Consider the following 18,298-nt stretch of genomic DNA (forward strand, 5'->3'; position numbering starts at 1 on the left):
TGTGTATTATGCTTTATTAACTTCTGTTAAGTAAGATAATCGTACATTATATTACGTATATCACATTATCGCCGCAAGTGATCCAGTTGCAGGGTTCTCCTTCTACAACTGTTAATTCAAATTCTAGCTCAGGCAACTCTGACCCATATGCTTCTAAGGCTTTATTGGAAGAAATTAATTCTGGAATAGATCCTGCTTTTTACGCTGGTGAGATAACATTCCATGACTTTTTTATGACTCTTTTAATGAAAAATAAAAGGGAAATTTTCAGCGCCACCCTCTAATATTAATGTCAAATTCTGATTTATCAGTAATATCTGTTAATCCACCATTGGTAACTAGCGATGTCACCCAGTTATGTTTTCTAAAAGACAAAAATACCCCTCAATCAAAATATCATTATTTATTATTCCTGAACCATAATCAACAAGTGGGATCTACCCACTAACATTGTTTCAATCTCTTTTCTCCTTTCTCTTCTCCGTCTTTGTCGTACCTTTCTTTGCAAATTAACAAACCGTATTTACTTCCAAGTTCCTGAATCGCACAGTTCTTCCCCATGTTATTTTATTTTCATGGATTTGGAGGGATCTGTTTTTTGGAAAGAATGGAAAACAACACCATAGTGGTTATGACCATGAATAAAGCCCCCTTTGGATTCACCATCCATATTGGTGACTTCCATAATATGGAGTTCCATTGTTGGCAATAGAAACCAGAATTACTTTTATCAAAAATGAGAAAAAAAAAAAAAAAACATAGGAGCCAAAATTATACCAAGAGTTTCTATGGTAGTGGAAAGCAGTATTTTTTACAGGACTGGTTCTACGGATTAGCTTGTTCATACGTGTATTCAATTATGATTTTTGGCATCGTTTTTGTTCTTGTTTCAGCAAGATTCCTTGACAAAATTGAACAATTTTGAGCTCCTGGGGCTTTCCTGCATAAATTGGATCACCAAGGTCAGCCGCAAACAAGCGGGCTTGCACCAGCCTCTGTCTGGATGCAGGAGGGAGAAGAGAAAGAAGAAAGAGATTGAATAATGTCAGTGGATGGGTCCCACTTGGTGGTTATGATTTAAGAATACCAAATAGTCATCTTTTGTTGAGGGGCACTTTTGTCTCTGTTGAAAAAGTATTACTGGGTGACATCATTAGTTGCTAATGGTGGACTACAGTAAGGGATCTAACTAATATTATTGATAACTCAGGGGGTAGTATTAATACTAGGGGGTAGCTCAGGGCCTCAGGGGATGGGGCTGAAAATTTCCCAAAATAAAAAGGACCATGTTATTTGACTTGTGGTGAAACTTTCCTCTTTGTTCTTGATATAGCAGTTTTTCTTGGTATAAAAATACTCTAACGTATCATTATTTCTATAATATTAGATTCTGTTTCTTCTCTTGCTGCTGAACCGGTAGAGCTTAGTGATAGTATGACAGTTAAAAATCATGAGATGCGACTCCATGAGATAAACACTCTTGACTGGGAAGATCTTCTCGCATCACAAGATCCCAACGATCCTGCAGGACCTAACAGAGGTAATAATTTGTTCATCCAAAAAAAAATAAAAAAATTCAGAACCTTTTCCTGAAATACCTATGCTGTTCATCTTAGAGACCAATAATTGCATTATTTATGACAGATGATGTTTCGCATTTTGAGCAGCGGAGTCTATATGAAATGAGCAATTCCAATAGCAACGTAAGTATGTATATCTAGCCACAATTACAGAATGTTCTTATGGTATTTGGTCCTTTCCCTAAGCAGTCATTACTACTATGTCCTCACATATATAAGAATTCGACCTAGAGGTGTTCCGGGGCATGTACCGGCTCAGACACAACCAGGAAAAATTATCACCTCATTCCTCATCGAAATGTATCGGGGTGGCTGTGATTTCAAACCCAGTCGTGTCTGGGAACGGATACACGTCCATTTGCACAACTGTGTGGCGTTCCTTTGCCTATATAAAGACTATCTATTTATTTGGGGTGTGACTTTTGAAGCTACAATATCTAGTGAACACATTGAACAGTTAGTTGAGCTTCCTGTTTAGGCAAAGGTGTCTTTATCTCTCTGTTGGTGTAAAGTCAGAAAATAGACTTATGTTCTTCTGACAGTGATTCTTTTTAAGAAAGCATTTTCTAGACTGGACATACAATACATGGCTGAAGTTCATATTCTCCTAGATGGGTGAACTCTGTAAAAGTCTCCATTGCCACATTGCAAGAAATGGACAACATGGGTGGGATTGGGTCAAGCTTCCCTTGACACCCACACAGACACACACACACACACGCACACACACATACACAGAAGAAAGAAGAAGAAGAAGAAGAAAAAGAGTGAGTTCCATGTGGAAGCTGTTTATTTTCTTATTGTTGTTGTTATTGTCATTTTTTGAAGTCCAGGGATGTTGTAGGTCATATTTTCTGTTTTAGGAAATTTCTAGTTAAGCTTTTATTCTTGTAGATCTGCCAGAAGATAACAGGGGCAGAAATGGTAACTTGTTTTAAGTTAGAAGTCCTAGGTTTATTAAGTTTGTAATCTTTTCTATTACGAATAAGTTAGAGCCTGTGATTAGGAAAAAAAAGAAACAATCTCAGGTCCTCTTCCTGCTAACTCTTCTTCAACTTCTGTGTGCTGGTTGCAGGTAATAGAATTTTAATTTTTAACATGGTATCAGAGCATTAATCTGATTCTTGTGTTGGTATTTTTCACCTACTTGTTTGAGAGTTCTTTCAAGGTCCTCTTGTTTTGGGTGAAACCCTAGTTGAAATGAGGAAGGGGAAAAAAAAACCTGCAACAACTAGGGATTCAATGAAGATGGTGACTGTGTGAAGCTGAATAACATTGCTGGTTCTGTATTATGAGTGTGATGTGGTTTGGTTGCTCACTGGTTCTGCAACTATCTTCTGGCTGCTGGCTAATATTACCGATGGTACTAGCTACTGATTTGCTGCCTATTTGAATCAATCCCTAGTTCTTAGAATTGGTGTCTTTGATGATGTTGGCTATTGCTGTTCTCTTAACTTGTTGTGTGAAGGTCTTACTCCTTGCTGTGGGGGTATTAAGACTTCATTTTCTGCTTTGAGCTTTTGGGGTTGTATGCTCCCTTGATCTTGTTTTGAAGATCTGAACTTTGGAAGAAACCTGCAAGTCTGCAACTATGAAAATTTTCAGATCTGGTTTTAGGGCTCTACTTCTGCTAGCTTATTCCAACCACTTATGCATTTGAGAGGCCCTATAGTATGATTGCAAACCTTTGAACTTTATAGAAGATTACCTTAAGGCAAGAGAGATCCCAACATAGGAATGAAGCCCTTTTTCCACTTGGTTTTGGTAACTGAAGTTTGAAGACAACCTCATAGTTGTCTTTCTCATTCCATTTAGTTATTTTTGTTCCAGACTAATCCACATTACTCTTATTTTACTCTTCTTTTCCTACTTTACCTCTGCCCATTCTTTTATTCCATCCTTTCTAACCCTGATTTCATGGTGGGCTGCTTGTGGTTGTGTGACTATCAGGTGATGTAAACCAGGTCTAGGGTTAGGGGTATTTCAATAATTTCCCTAGACTTAGGGTTTGCCAGGAAATTCCAGCAGTTAAAAGGGAAAAATATTATGGATTGCCCAGGTTGGTAGATAAGAAGTAAATATGGATGGTTGAAAGGATGGCTATGGGTCAATCAAAGATTGTGTGGGAAAGGTTTTGGAGAAAAGGGAAAAGTTAGGGTTTGATCAAAACACAAGATGGGATAGTTTACTAAGTAGTAGGGTAGTCAAAATAATATTAGGGAAACTAGGAAAGGTAAAAGAAACCTGCGGTTGGGGTGTGGAAGCGTTGAGGATAATTCTTGGGAAAAGGGAAGGGTTTTTTTTAGTGTGAAGCACAGGTGGAATGCCAACATGTGAAGCTTTATCATGATCGATTTTGGTTTTACTGCCATTAGTTGTAAACTTCATGAATGTGTTGCGTCGTGTTCAAGTATAGTGGTTGTTCGTAGGCAAAAAAGAAAGGAAACCAATGGTTGGGTAAGAGGGAAGATTTTAGGGTTTTAACAAACCCAATTGAATGAAGATGTAATGATTGGGAATTGGATCTTGAAGAGAAAGATCCTTTCTTGCGTTCTCATTTCTTTTCTTTCTTCTTGCTTTTCTGTTTTTCTTTTCTTTTTTTCTGCTGCAAGAAAGAGAGGCTGAGAGAGAAACTGAGAGGGTTGGGAGGGAAGGGGAAGGGTAGTAGGGCAGGGACAGGGGTGGTGAGGGGTTCAACAGGGTCATGGGGGCCTGGGGAAGGGATTGGGGGTGTTGTCAGGGGCTGGGGACCTGCTGATCTTGTGCGGCAGCAAGGCAGGGGTGGGGGATGGGTGCAGAAACGGAACAGGGGAGGGAGGGTTGCGATGGGTTTGAAAGGGGCTAGCCTTACCTGGGGGAATCTGAGATGGTGTTTGCAGGTTGCAGACAAAGGTTGCTTGCTGGATTTGTTGGCTGAAGGCTGAAGATGAATGCTGGAGCTGCAGAACTGGAATTAGAACTTGAAGGCCTGAAGACTAGAATGTTCAATAAACAACTGGAGGGTCCCCCTCAAAGGAACCTGACCCACCTCTTGGCAAAAATACTAATTCATTGATTAATCCAAGCTGAAACTAACATTACATGAAGAGGCTATTTATAGCCTTAAAATAAAATACTCTGACTCAACTTGGAACTTCTTAATAGATGAGGATCTAATTACATCTTGGACTGGACTTTTAATGACAAAGCAACTCCTAACAAATAAGATAAGGAATCTTATCTTGTCTCAACAAACTAATTTCCATTTACTTAGGACTCAGTCAAAACAACTTCAACTTAAAATAAAATTCTCCAAACAAAACCAAACCAACTCAAATTAACAAACTGGACTCAACGAAAATTCTAAAAATAATTTCAGAAAAAGAAGAAGGGTAAAATGCCCAAAAAAACCTCCAAAAAGGATTTGGCCAGGTTGGGGTGGCTTCTTGGAGCCATCTTGGGGCCCCACTTGAAGTTTTGGCCAGGGGGTCCTTGTGTTCACATTATTAGGGAAGACAATCTCATTAGTCATTACACCTCTTGACTTTTACTTTTACTTATTTAGATTATATTAGATTAATTTATTAGATATTTAATATGAGAATACCATCTTTCAGTAGTTACACTTGTCTCTTACACCATATTACAATCTTGCCATTATGAGCTTTTCCTTCCAAGTTTGTCCTCCATCTATATATCAAATTCCTTTCGTATCCATTACTTCTTTATTTACCAAAAACCCCTTGAAAAAATATAGTTTATTACAAAATTGCCATTGAGCTTATATCTTAACCATTTTTTTGGTGGACTCCTATTTCATTAGCTTGTTAATCCAATTTTTTGAAGATCAGCACTTGGCTGCCATTATTTCTATAATGACAGGTGCATTTGTAATTATTGAATTTAGGTTGCAGGCTCTTACTGGTTATTATTTGCACCTTTTTTGGTCACGTCTAGTGCTACACATTAGGTTGAGATTGAAGACTGACTCTCTATCTACTTAAGAATTTTATGTGGTGAATTACTACCTACTAACTACTACTTGCGTTCTTGCGAAGAGCACCTTTACAGATATTGGAGCTGCATTTTTTATCTACATGTGTGGGACATTGGAACTGCACTTTTTACCTCCCTACTATTGGCATTATTTGGATTTTGCCTTTGATTTTATTGTTGCCACTATATGTATGGTTACATATCATCTTTAGTACCGCCTATTGTTCTCATTGTTGGAAGGATCATTCGACATGAAAATTATTTTTTTAGGTTGAAGTTGATTATCTCCTGTGTAAAGTTCTGTTGGTGTCTATTGGGATTTTCTGCTGTTACTATTCTCAAGATCATAGTCCAAATTTTGGTCAAACCACCAAAATTTCAATAAAAATTCTGGTTTTTTTGCCAATTGAGATGAAAACCCCGCTGGGGGTGGGGGGTGGGGTGTGATGATCTCACCATCTGGAATGTCTCGACCATTCCGAACTAGTTCGGTCCATCTTCTTTTTTTAAATTACCTAGTTTTGACGAGATTTGCATATTTCACAGATCTTGTCTTGGTACCGCCCCTCTAGTTTTGCAAATTTTCGACCTAAGATCCAAATTTTTAGCTTCAAATCCTTATTTTTTTCCTCATATCCCTACAGTTCTTTAGTCCTTTGTCAACAAACATTCATTTTGTAGGATTGTTGGGGATGAAACACACCTTGAAATTAGGTATGTCAATTATCCCAAAATTTTAATTTCTTGATAGTTGATGCATTAAAAAATGTTTGTTTCTCTTCAAATCAATATATGTTTAGTTTAGGAGAATGATCTATGAATTTATGTTGTTAAATTTTTTTTTTTGGGTGTGTAGTGCTAGTATTTTTTTATTTTTAATTTCAAAAGTAATTTCCATATAATGTATTTTGAAAAAAAGATAGTATTTACATATGCTAGATGACATTGAATCTAATATCTGTGAGACACCATCTCTCGATCTATGTTATGATAGTGTCGAATTTATTTTTCTGTAGTTAATTATTTGAAAATGATTGAATATTTTCTGTATTTAAAAAATGATAAAATACCAATTATTTTCTGTTTTATACTTAAAAAGTAGTGGAATAAAGGGCAAACCTGGTGCCCAAGGCTTCTGCACAAGCAAAGTTTTTTTTTTTTTTTCGGGGGGGGGGGGCAATTTTCATACATTGTCTTACCCCAACAATTTTTGTTGGGAGGTTGTTTCCATGCCTTGACCTCGGGTCATCCACCGATTGTTGCGCGAAGGCCTGCAAAATGTGGAATATTAGTACAAATATGTATTTATTTATTGGTGTGGTTTATGATGATGATGTTTATGTTTTCAAATTAAAGTACTTTTGTTACAATTTACAACTCCTTGTATTTGTCGAAACGAACACCCATCTCTCAACTAGTAGGATATGAATGAGTATGTTTCATCCTTTTTTTTCCCTTTTCCAATTCCTTATTGAGATCGAGATCTTGTTCCATTTTTCCCAGTTCGGTCATATCAGTTCCATAGTATAGCTTGCCCAGACTGTGCTTTCAGTCTTTGGGCCGGCCGGCCGTAATGAATGATCGTTGTTCGGGAACAAAACAAAAACTATAAGTTATAGAAATGCTCTCGCTCTTCGCCTAAAGCCATAACTTCGCTCATGCAAAATACCTCTTCCATTGTGTTATTTGTGGTTTAAATAGGGTGTATGCAAAAACCTATCTAAAGAGAGCCAATGCACCCAACATGATGTCCTAAGATTCCTAGGTTTCCACTGATTTGGTCGAACTTTTGACCCCAACTAAGTTTCAAGGCCGGTCAAAACCAGCCTCAAAATTGAAATTCCAAACTTTTCTCAAGATTAATGAAGTTTTTTTGATATTTTCTTGTTATTCCAAGTTGGAGCTCTTATTTTGTATACTCCAACTTGAGGGGGACAGTTGAAGCCTAGGGATGTCATAGGTAATTTCTTATGTTTTAGGAAGTTTCTGATTGAGCTTTTATTCTTGTAAATCTGCTGGAAGATACCAGGGGCAGAGGTGTTAGTTTGTTTAAGTTAGAATTCCTGACTTTAGTAAGTTCGTAATCTTTTGTATTATGAATAAATTAGAGCCTGCAATTAGGAAAAAACAACAGCAGTCCCTCTTTCCTGCTAATGCACTTCTTCAACTTCTGTGTGCTGGTTGCTGGTAATAAAATTTTGTTATTATTTTTGGGGATTGGGTGGGAGGGGTAATTCCTATCCAATGATTAGTTTGACCATAGGAGCAACCCATGTGGTGGACATTAGGTGTCTATCAAGGCAAGCTTGACTTAATGGCTGCGCGGGAAACCTTTGGCAATGTACACAGTCAGTGCCTTGTGCGAGAGGATGTGTATTGTTGTAATTCTGTTCAGCTATAGGGGTCTTCTTTTACTCATCATAAAGAGAGCACGGCTATGCTCTCAATAGAGACAAGTCATTAAGTCCCCAACTCTCTCGTTCTCTCGTTCTTCAGTACTTTTGCTGGCTTTACTTCAGGTTGGTTGTCTCATTTCTTTGGATCCTTAGCTGGGATAGACTGATACTTCACCTTTTTGGTTTTTCTATTGCACTAATTATCGTCTCTAGGTGTTGAACTCAAAATGTCAGGCCAATTATATGTAATTGTTTACTATTCTAGATTTGGTGGCCTGGGCTGCTTTATATGACAATATTTTTCATGTATGGAGTTAATGTGAGGCGTATCATGGATATTCTGGTATTCTGGACTGCCTTAAAGCTTATACTTACCTCTTGCTCTTCTAACTCTTGCATTTTTAGGAGGCTGAGGAACTATAATATTTGGAAATATTGTTCCTTTTGACTCTTAGCTTCAACAATCCATTAACCCATCTATGATTTGTATGGCAGGGCACTCTTCTCCCAACAGACAATTTGCCTACTATTGGAAGTATGTGTGTTGATGTGAAAGTACCACCCAGTGATTGCTTACAGACAATGGGAATGAGTGACCATACAAAAGATTCTGAAGAGTCTAGAAGGGGAAAAGATGAATGCATGTGTATTTCCCGTGAAGATTTGCAAACTCAGGATAGCTTTGGCAGGTGGATGAATTCGATTATGACTGATTCCTTGGGATCAGTAGATGATCCATCAGTTGAATCCCCAGTTTCCAGTGGTCATGAATCAAGTCTGTCTTTCATGATGAATTGCAATCAACCATCTATTGGAGAGCAAATTTTTAGTATAACTGAAGTTTCACCTGCATGGGCTTATTCAACAGAAGAAACAAAGGTCTTTTCATCCTTTGTTCTGTTGACAAATTTTATTCTCACTATGTGTTGATCCTGCAAAAATAGCTTGTTGTTTTGGGTTGCATGTCTGTTCTGAGCTTACAACTGTTTTGCACCTGAGAAACCAGTCCCCCATCATTGTGTTTCACAAACCATTTATATGGGTTATTTTTGAACATTTAATGGGCTAAGCATTGAAATATTCTGTGGATGGATGAACTTTATAAAAAGAAAAAGCCTTAACAGTGCACAAGGCTCCCAAGTTTAGCAGGGTGTGTGATGTATGAACTTTATAAAACTGCAAATAACATTTCTCATCACTATCTGTTCATTAGAATCAGAGTAGATACTAAAAGAATGGGGTATGATATGATAGAAAAACCTCTTCATGTTAGAGTTCACAATAAGTTTGAGATATGTACAGTGGTAACTATAAAACGTTATATGCTACTCTTGTAAATTGTTAGTCTTAAATGAACTACTCTTGAAAGTATTAAACGGCCTCGTATAACCAAGTAGAACTACTTCGGAGTACTGGTTTAGTCGTTTTCTGCTGGATATGAAACCTATCTTTTGCAGAAGACTGTCCTTAAATGTAGTCTTGACCATTGAGAGACTATCTGAGTTTTGACGATGGAACCAAATGGGAATCATGGATGGCCTTGTAAACTTTATGGAAGAAAGCAATGCAGCGTGAATGCTAAGGTATATAAACACTTGATTTGGTTTTATTATTTTGATTTGGGTCCATGTGGGAGCTAGAGTATCGGTAGGGTTGACTCTCTGACATCGACTCAAACAATCTAAAGCTGACAAAATTGAAGTCCTTTACTGAACAGAATTTCCAAAGTTACCTATTAATTATGAAGTCAAGGTTTTGAACATCCTCACATTTGAAGAGGCCAGTCTCCCCAGATTTTTTTGGGGCTGCTACTGGGTGAACCAAGGTTTAAAAATTGGGATTGTTATACTTTGAACTCTCCGATCCAGATAGTATCCATGGAGGCCCATTTGTATCATATCATGAGGCAGGTACATGTTCTGTTTATCTTTATTAGAAATTCTATTTAATGTTGATTAGATTAGCTAGAATCAATCTAATTATGTTTCAGTTATAGAATAGGATTAGGATTTCTTTTTTTCTTAATTCTAAGAGCATGTACCCGATGAAGTGATAGAGGATTGAATGAAGGGAAGTTTGAGTTGAGTAGTTTAATACTATGTCTGCCTTCTCCTTCCTCTGCAATTCTGAATTTTTCTCCTTCGTCAGTTTTCTATTCAACTCAATAATCTTGGGTTTGATTCAGTACCATTAAACAAGTTAAGCCTTGGATCTTTCCCTAATTCCATTCTAGTAGGGAAAACCCTGCTCTGAAATCAATTGGAACCTGCAACAACTGCTGGTTTCAAACTTTAGAAGTCTAGTCCTTTAGTACCTGATTTTTGGAACTCTGGTGGTTAGGATTGAGCTAGGAGGCCGAGGCAGCGGTAAATATGGAGATTATGAGCTGTTTGAGACAGATTTCAAAGGCTGCAGCTCAAATATCCTCTTTTATTATACCAAATAAATATTAATTCCCTATCTGGCATGTTTCCAAGTGGTTCTTTAATTCATCTAGGTATTATTTACTCTGCCTATCCTCCTTCATAACTTTGATTATTTATCAACTTCCCATTGTGTTCCTGTGTCAGGATTTTGATTAAGGGTGGTGATACACCCCTTATTACTCAAGTTTATACCAGGAGTCTTGAAACAGGGGCAGGGGGTGACCAAACATTGGAGTTGTGTCTGCAGCAGTCATGGGGCACAATTGAGGAGTGGAGGAGAGAATGTGAAAGTCAGTAATGAGTAGAGTCAGTTGTTGAGTCAAGAGGCAGTTCTGTTATCAGTTGCATTGGGAGTCAGTTTTTAGGCAGATGGGAATTGTTTGTTTTGTGGGGAGAGAGGGATAGGGGTTTCTTGGATTTTGTATTGGGTTTGGACAAGGAGACTTGCAGGGAGAGTACTGGCCTCTCATAGCCAGATTAATATTTCCATTGAAGTCTGAACTATATTTGTCTGAATCTAACTCTCTGAGTCTCAATTACAAAGCACTTATTTGTGCAGACAAGGACTGGTGTCTGTGTGCAAGGAGGAAGGTGGTAATCTTTTATTGAGGAGCCAATCAAGTTGGCATCAAAGCCAGGCAGAAACTGGAAATGGTGAATTCAAGAATGGAAAGGTGACTGGAAGAAATTGAGAAGAAGGTGGGAGAAGTTACCATTCTGGTTGCAGGGCTGAATTTGAAGTTCGATTCCTCGGCAAAAATGGCGGAGAGGAATGAGCTGCCGATGACTGTGACTGGCTTCATGGATGAAATTAGGGCTTTAATGTTGCAAGGAGCACGTGGGAAGGGACATCTGACAGAGAATCTTCTGTGGCAGCTACAACACTACAACCAGCGATGGGAGAAGCTCAAACCACCACAGAAGATTCGCATGAACCACTGTTGTGAGGGCGACACATCAGAGGTTGGAACTGTTTGATATAAATCTTCTCCAGAGAAGAGAAGACCAATGGGTTTCGTGGTGAGAGTAGTACACTATTTTTTCCTCAACAGAATTAGGGAAGATGAACGAGTTGTGCAGACATAGTGTGTTTTGAGGAGTAGCGTTGGGTTGGCTGCAGTTCCGTGAGATGGGGGAACCCTTTCGAAGTTGGGTAGCCGTAAAGGCAGAGTTGTTGAGGCAATTTGGAGCAAGGCAAATGAAATCCCCACATTAAGAATTAGTAACTTGAGGCAAGAAGGATATATAGTTGATTATTGTGAGAAGTTTGATTGGTCATCAATGGCAGCTTAATGAAGGACCTTGTGTGGTTAGAATGCATATTTATTGCGAGACTAAAAGAAGAAATATAGGCCAAAGTGCGTTTATTTGCAGCGACCATGTTGGACCAAGTAATGAACCTGGCCCAATCGATTGAAGCTTGAAGTGCCGTTTCAGAAAAGACCGCTAGGCGCAGCCTAGTAGTCGGGTTAGTAACAGAGGCCTAGAAACCCTATTGCCCATTTGGAAAGCAGTATAAATAGGGTTACTTTCAGAGACCCACTGTTCCTCCTACCTTCAACTTGTTGACCGGGGCTACGAACCGGAACCTCCAGATGCTGGTGGTGGAAACCCATCAAATGATGGCAATGGGAACACCCTTAGCACTCTGATGGAATTCCAGGTTCAAAAGGCTAAGCCTGGCAAAACACCAAGCCAAACTTGACTGCAGATGATGGACCCCTTTGATAACCCAACAAGTATTTCTACTTTAAGAAATGCCAGAAGCAGTTTTGAGTGTTTCTGGATGCAGAAACACTTCTATAGGCCTTGGATAAAACTTGCTTTTGGAAAACACAAGATATTGGATGGGTTGACTTGGAAAGTCTACATCCACTCCTCTCTTGGCCTCAAGATAGTTTCCCACTAGTGATTCTCTTTCAATATGGTGGGTAAAGAATCAAACCTTACAAATCTATGTTTCTTAGGGCAAGAATGCCCTTTACAATCATTGTTAATGGGGAGAGTACCCTTGTAGCTCTAATTCAACCGAGAGCTAGAATTACAATAAAAACCAAAAGTACAATAGTTAGATATTACCTATCAAGGGGTGTGACTTTTACCTCTTGAGTGAATGTGATGCAATTTGGAGATTAATGCACAAATGGAATGCTTGCACCACTTTGGGTTGCTTGAGCTCCCTACTAGCCTTCATTCACCTTATCTTAGCTCCCTACTAGCCTTCATTCACCTTATCTTTAATCAATCTTGATAGGCTTGATTCCTTGGAGGAGTATTTTAAGGTGTGCAGAAGGGTGAGAGGCTATAGCTATATGCTTGAGTGTGACTTGGGGGCATTTGATCACTAGGAAGAGTGTATATTATGAGCACTTGGCAGAGTTCTTCCTTCCAAGGGGTGTGGATATTTATAAGGTGAAGAGTTCCCTTGAGTTAAGTTCCTACTGCTCTTTAACAGTCATAAGCCTTTTCAGCAATATAACTGTTGAGATATGGCTGTTGGACTCAAACGGCTTGTTGTTTCCAAAAGGCTCGTCTTTTACCAAACGAATTACTTTCCTTTTGTCTATGTGATTGAAAAACTTTTCAGAGTTTTAATAATATGCATTAAACAGCTCGCATTTTAAATAAAAGGCCTGCCATTTCCAAATGAATTGCTGTTTGTGGACAAATGACTCGCCATTTAGTTCAGAAAGTGGATGCTTGGCTTTTCTCTGGGTTTTTGGTCCTCCTAACCAACCTTAAGTCCAAATTGACCCAGCCTAACATATCCTAGGTCTATCTAATGGTAGAATGGTCTTGATGTATGGATGTGTGCAATTTTACAAGTGTTCATAGTGTTCTAAGTGCACTTGGTCCACTTGAGGTTGGTTGATCCTTCTTCTTGGTTCTTTAAGTCTTCACGTGGTCTTCAAGCTTCAAGTCTACATACTCCAATTGTTGATTGAGTCTTTGGCTTTGGCCTTCACTTATGTCTTGATCATCCTTGCCTTGGTTCCATTTTCTTGATTTTGTTCATTTGGCTTGATCTAGTTAGACACATCTTAAACACGACATTAGTGCCTCGTGTTTGTTATCATCAAAATTAATTACAGGCTGATGTGGCATTCCCCAACAATAATCAACTCCAAGGGCAAAATAAGGTAGGTTAGGTTAAGTTTGGTAAAGGTGTATGGGATGGTTTCCTTATGATCACAAATGGGCTTTGGTCTTTTGAGGGATTGATGTGGCAAGTGATGGAGATGCTATTGTATTAACTAGTTCTGAATGGGGTAGTTTAGGTTAAAGATGCTAGCTAATGGGAGGTTTCTTGATATGGGGTGAAAATTTGGTAGTTCCAAATGGGGTGGGTTTAGGTTAAAAATACTAGGTAATGGGAGGTTTCTTGATATGGGGTGAAAATGGGGTAATCTCTAGAGATGGCTTAGGTTTGGATGACTTGGGAGTTTCAGAATAGGGTGAAACCTGATCAAGTGCGGGTTATGCTTTCCAAGTTCAGATGGATTTTGACCGATGGTTTTGGAAATATGAAGTTTCCTGTCAAGAAATTATTGTTTCTCTCAAGTTTTGATGGTTTCTGGGTTTACAGTATTAGAATGGGATGGTTTGGATCGAACCTCATTGGGGTTGTGGGGCTGTGGTGTATGAATTTGGGCTGATTCTAATGGAAGGTTAAGTAGTGATGGGGTTTCTTGATTTGGGTGGAACAAGGGTTCAGTTAAGGGGTTAGGGCTTCAAAGCAAATATTAGTGGTAGACCTGGTGGTTAGAGTAGGGGGATGGGGTGATGGCCTCGAGCTTATCTTAATGGAGGGGCCTTATCTTGAAGATGAAGGAGATGAAGTGGCCAACAGGATGAACACTCAACTATAGTAGGATCAGGGATGTTACTCACCAAGAACCCTAGGAAATCCCATGGATGTTTCTGAGTCTAAACACTAATCAGTACCTTGATCAGTTAAGCTCACAATAGAGAGGTAGCAAAATCTGAGAATTCAATCAAATAAGCTGTCTGTCTTCTTCCCACTGACCCCTTCCCCCGGGGGGGGGGGTATGAAATATAAATAGCTTTAACATGGAAGTCCTGTTGGAATTAGGACCATAAAGGACTTACTTGGATTCCTAATGAGACTGATGCAGCCTCTAAATTGTGGTTTACAAGAAGCAAAAAAAAAAAAAAAAAAGGGACTGAATGAACAAGTATGCCCCTAATTAACAGTTGGGCAGGTTTACAAGTTTGCCACTGCCTAACCAAAATTACTATGCTACAAAATTAAGTATTCAAATACTAATAATTGATAAGTACTGCTGTGCAGCCAGCCTAGTGGCTTCGCTTGGCTTCCTGTTGGGAATGTAGGTCTTAGGACCCGCATCACATGGTTTTTAGGTGGTAAATACATGACTTTCAGAACATCCAGTATTACAAATTCTTATCCATGTATCAGAGTTCTGGGCTGTCGAGAATGATAATATAAATTTATTAATTTATGGTTAAAGAGTTCAACTCATAATTGGTAAATACATATTTTCAATTCATGCTGGATGCACACCAATGGGAAGGTTCAATAAATCTATTTGAATTTGGATAGTGTTTTCTTGGAAATCCTAGAAAGGGTGATCCCTTAGGCTTGAAATAGTACATCTTTTCCACAGGTTAAAGTTGAGCAAAAATTACACTAAGGTTGAAGTAGAACAAAAATTACACTATGAAATTTTTTTCTTCTATTTACATTGTTAGGAAAAAGAAAATCCCTTTCTTTTGTACCATTGTCCCTAAATTCAGTTGAATATTAATGTCAAATAATATAAATAATAGGAGACTGAAAAGAAAGTTCCTTTCTTGCGTTCGTGCTCCATCACATTGTTGGAACAAGAAAATATTGGAAGGCATCCATGGAACTAGTTTAGGGATCAATTTTTTTTTGGAATGTGGATTCTCTTTGGTCCTTGTGTGGGTTCCCTAAGCCACACAAGGGTTTTTTTTAATATTCAGCCGCTCCCATTGATGGTCTGTTTGCTATCTCTTTCATTGTCCTTTCAATACCTTGTTCTGATGTTCAACTACTGATAACTCCCTCAAAGGATCTTCAACCGTCCCCATTGAATATCAGTTTGCTGTATCTTTCATAACCCTGTCAATACCCTGTTCTGATCTTCAACTTCTGATAACTCTCCCAAACCAACCCTGTTTACTACCATGTTAAACCCATCATCTGTGCATACTGTTCCCCCATCGAAATCTATCATCGAACTCTAGTTTTAGATTTTTTAAATATCCTTTCAGGAACCATCTTTTTGCTGTCCAGGACTCCTATAGATTCTAATAACTACCTTAAGACTTTCTCTGATGCTTGCCCTCATTTGGGATCTGAAGGTCACATCTAGGTTGTCAGTTAGCCCAAGTTTCATCTCTATTTGAATCCTAGATTTTGTGTCGGTGAAAATCTCCAAATGTGGGCTAGTCTGAAGTTCTGTCAGTTTCTGAAATCTTCCTTTGACCTTACAATCCTGTTCTGGACTTCCAGTCTCCTCCCTCAGACTAGAAACAGAATGGTGTTTTGAGGAAGAAGATGGTAAATGTGCTTTTTGACACACTGGCTTGAGAATTGAGATATCTATTGTTGATGAGAATAACTTAAAAGGCGATCAACCTATCTCATTTTAGAATATTTCAAGTGTTAGTTTTAAATGAACTATGATCTAATGTAATCAATTGTCTGCAGCAGTCTGGGATCTCTGTCTTCTGGATGGATGGAGGAGAGAGAATGCCCGAATTGTTGGAGGAAGGATTTTGCAAGAGGAGGGTTTCAATCGGACGAAGGATGTTTTGGTGGCTGTGCAAGAGGATATTTGGCCAAGTGAGGAGGTTGTGGTGAAGAACTCCTATGCTAGTGTGGTGAGTGGAGGGGCTATGATCTCTTTGCATTGTCTCCTTGAGCTGATTCATGCAGGGAAACTACCACCAAATAGAAACTATACTTTCTAAAAACACCCAAAACTTATGTAGCAAGACTCCTATGTTAGAAATAGGAAGTAGAGTAGCATCACTAGCGTAATACTGTTCACGCAGTAACACAGTTTTTACTGTTCACGTGAACAGTAACGCAGCTTTTACTGTTCATGTGAATAGTAACACAGCTTTTACTGTTCACATGAACAGTAACGTGAACTGTAAAATAGTCCAACCTTGCATATACTTCAACAAATTGTAATTCTTCAGTCTGCTTATAAGGAGCAACATAATTTGTTCAAATTTGATTTAATTGGTAGGTTTGGTTTTCAACAAATCACGATGGATGAGGTGAGGAAGGAGGTTCGACAAGGATGAAAGATTTCTATTCATGTCATTCTTCATTCGATCAGTAAGGGCTTTGTTATTTTTCAATTTGAAATGAAGGTGATATGACTTTTGGTCGGATGCGTTGCCCTATAAAGGTGGGTTGCAATATACTTGGTTTCAATGGTGGCGGCTAGATTTTAATGTGAATGTGTCTTAGCTATCTACGAAGCTGGTTTGGGTTTGTTTTCCAGAATTACCATTAAAGTATTGGCATGAGAAGGTGTTGTTGTCCATTGCAAAAGCAATGGGCAGACCCTAGCTTTGGATCAGAGGACCATGTCCTTGTCAAATTGGATGTGGAGAGAGGGTGGAGGAGGTCCAAGTGGAGCAATGTGCTTCAGCTTTCTCCAGAAGGTTGTGTATGAGGGGGATCAAAATGGTGTGTATTGTAAACACTTTGGGCATATGATGACACAAGTAGGGCTAAAAGGAGGTTGGCATTACTCAGGCAGCAAGGGAGAAGGTGGCGGGGCCGCCAAGGGTGGTGGTGGAAGATTGTGGTGTGAATGGTGAGCAAGGTTTGAGCAACAAGAGGGAGTTTGGTTTGGAGGGGACTCTTGCTACAATAAAGTCTTAATCGGTTAAAATTTTTATAATTTCTTAGTCTTTTCCAGCTCAGAAGCTGTCAGATGAGACTTTGGTCCACAATGGAGAGTCTGATTAAGAGGTGAGTTCAAATTTTTAAAATTTTGAATTTATAAGTTTGGTGAAAGACGGTGGTGTGGATGGTGAGCAAGGTTCAAGAAACAACGGGGAGTTGATTCTAAGGGGACTCTTGCTACAATAGTGTTTCAATTGGTGGAAACTCCTATAATTTCTCAGTCTTTGTGAGCTCAGAAGCCATTGGAAGAGAACCTGGCCCATGATGGAGAGTTTGATCAAGAGGTGAGTTTGAACTTTTTAAATTTTGAATTTAAAAATTCAGTGGATGAGGATAAGGTGCTTGGGGCCCACTCTAAGTCGTTTGGGGACCCTGCGAGAGTTGGAAATGTAGTTGGCTCTCAATTTGAAGCCTTTGAAAATCAAATTTGTCAATGAGGGATGTGAGAGGATTGGAAATGTAGTGGATTCTCAAGAAGGATTTGAAATTTGAAAAGAGAATTTGGTGGATGGGGGATTTGTGAGAGTTCAAAATGTAGTGGACTCTCAAGATGAAAATTTTGAAGTTCAAAATGATAATTTGGTGGATGAGGGACGTGTGTGAGTCGGAAATGAAGTGGGCTCTCAATATGAAGGATTTAAATTTCAAAATGATAATTCGGTGGACGGGGTATTTGTGGAAGGTGGGCCATCCCTAGTGGCTAGTGCTGATCATGAGTTGGTGGAGGATTTGTCAAACAATCAACCCAAACAAAAGGACATGGTCAGGTCTTGTGAGGTTGCTCCTGCACTTTCAGGGGCTGCTGCTCGTTCAAAGAGAGCTGGGGTGAATTATGCATTGAAGGGAGGAGGTCGTGGTGCTTCCAGCCGACAAGGTCGGTTGAAGGCATGTCCAACAGCAGGTTGATTTCGAGGAAAGTACAATATCAGGGAAGGTGCAATGTGATCTTGTTGATGGTCGTTTGGCTGCAGCTCATGAGGAGTT

The 18,298-nt window shown here is 39.0% G+C and overlaps 1 protein-coding gene across 2 annotated transcripts in view; it reads left to right on the forward strand.

The window, feature by feature from the left end:
- LOC149011144 (calmodulin-binding transcription activator 5-like) overlaps positions 1–18,298 on the forward strand; it is a 48,054-nt gene that overhangs the window by 19,670 nt on the left and 10,086 nt on the right. The window contains exons 6-9 of one of the 2 annotated variants that reach the window (XM_089164059.1): positions 87–207; positions 1,388–1,540; positions 1,645–1,703; positions 8,447–8,830. In XM_089164059.1, the coding sequence (XP_089020185.1) occupies positions 87–207; positions 1,388–1,540; positions 1,645–1,703; positions 8,447–8,830 (717 nt within the window). The remainder of the gene's footprint in view (positions 1–86; positions 208–1,387; positions 1,541–1,644; positions 1,704–8,446; positions 8,831–18,298) is intronic. The other variant, XM_089164060.1, reaches the window with a different exon arrangement.

Source organism: Hakea prostrata, chromosome 7 (assembly GCF_041222555.1).
Source record: "Hakea prostrata isolate BN-2017 chromosome 7, UWA_Hpros_2, whole genome shotgun sequence".
Classification (NCBI taxonomy): domain Eukaryota; kingdom Viridiplantae; phylum Streptophyta; class Magnoliopsida; order Proteales; family Proteaceae; genus Hakea; species Hakea prostrata.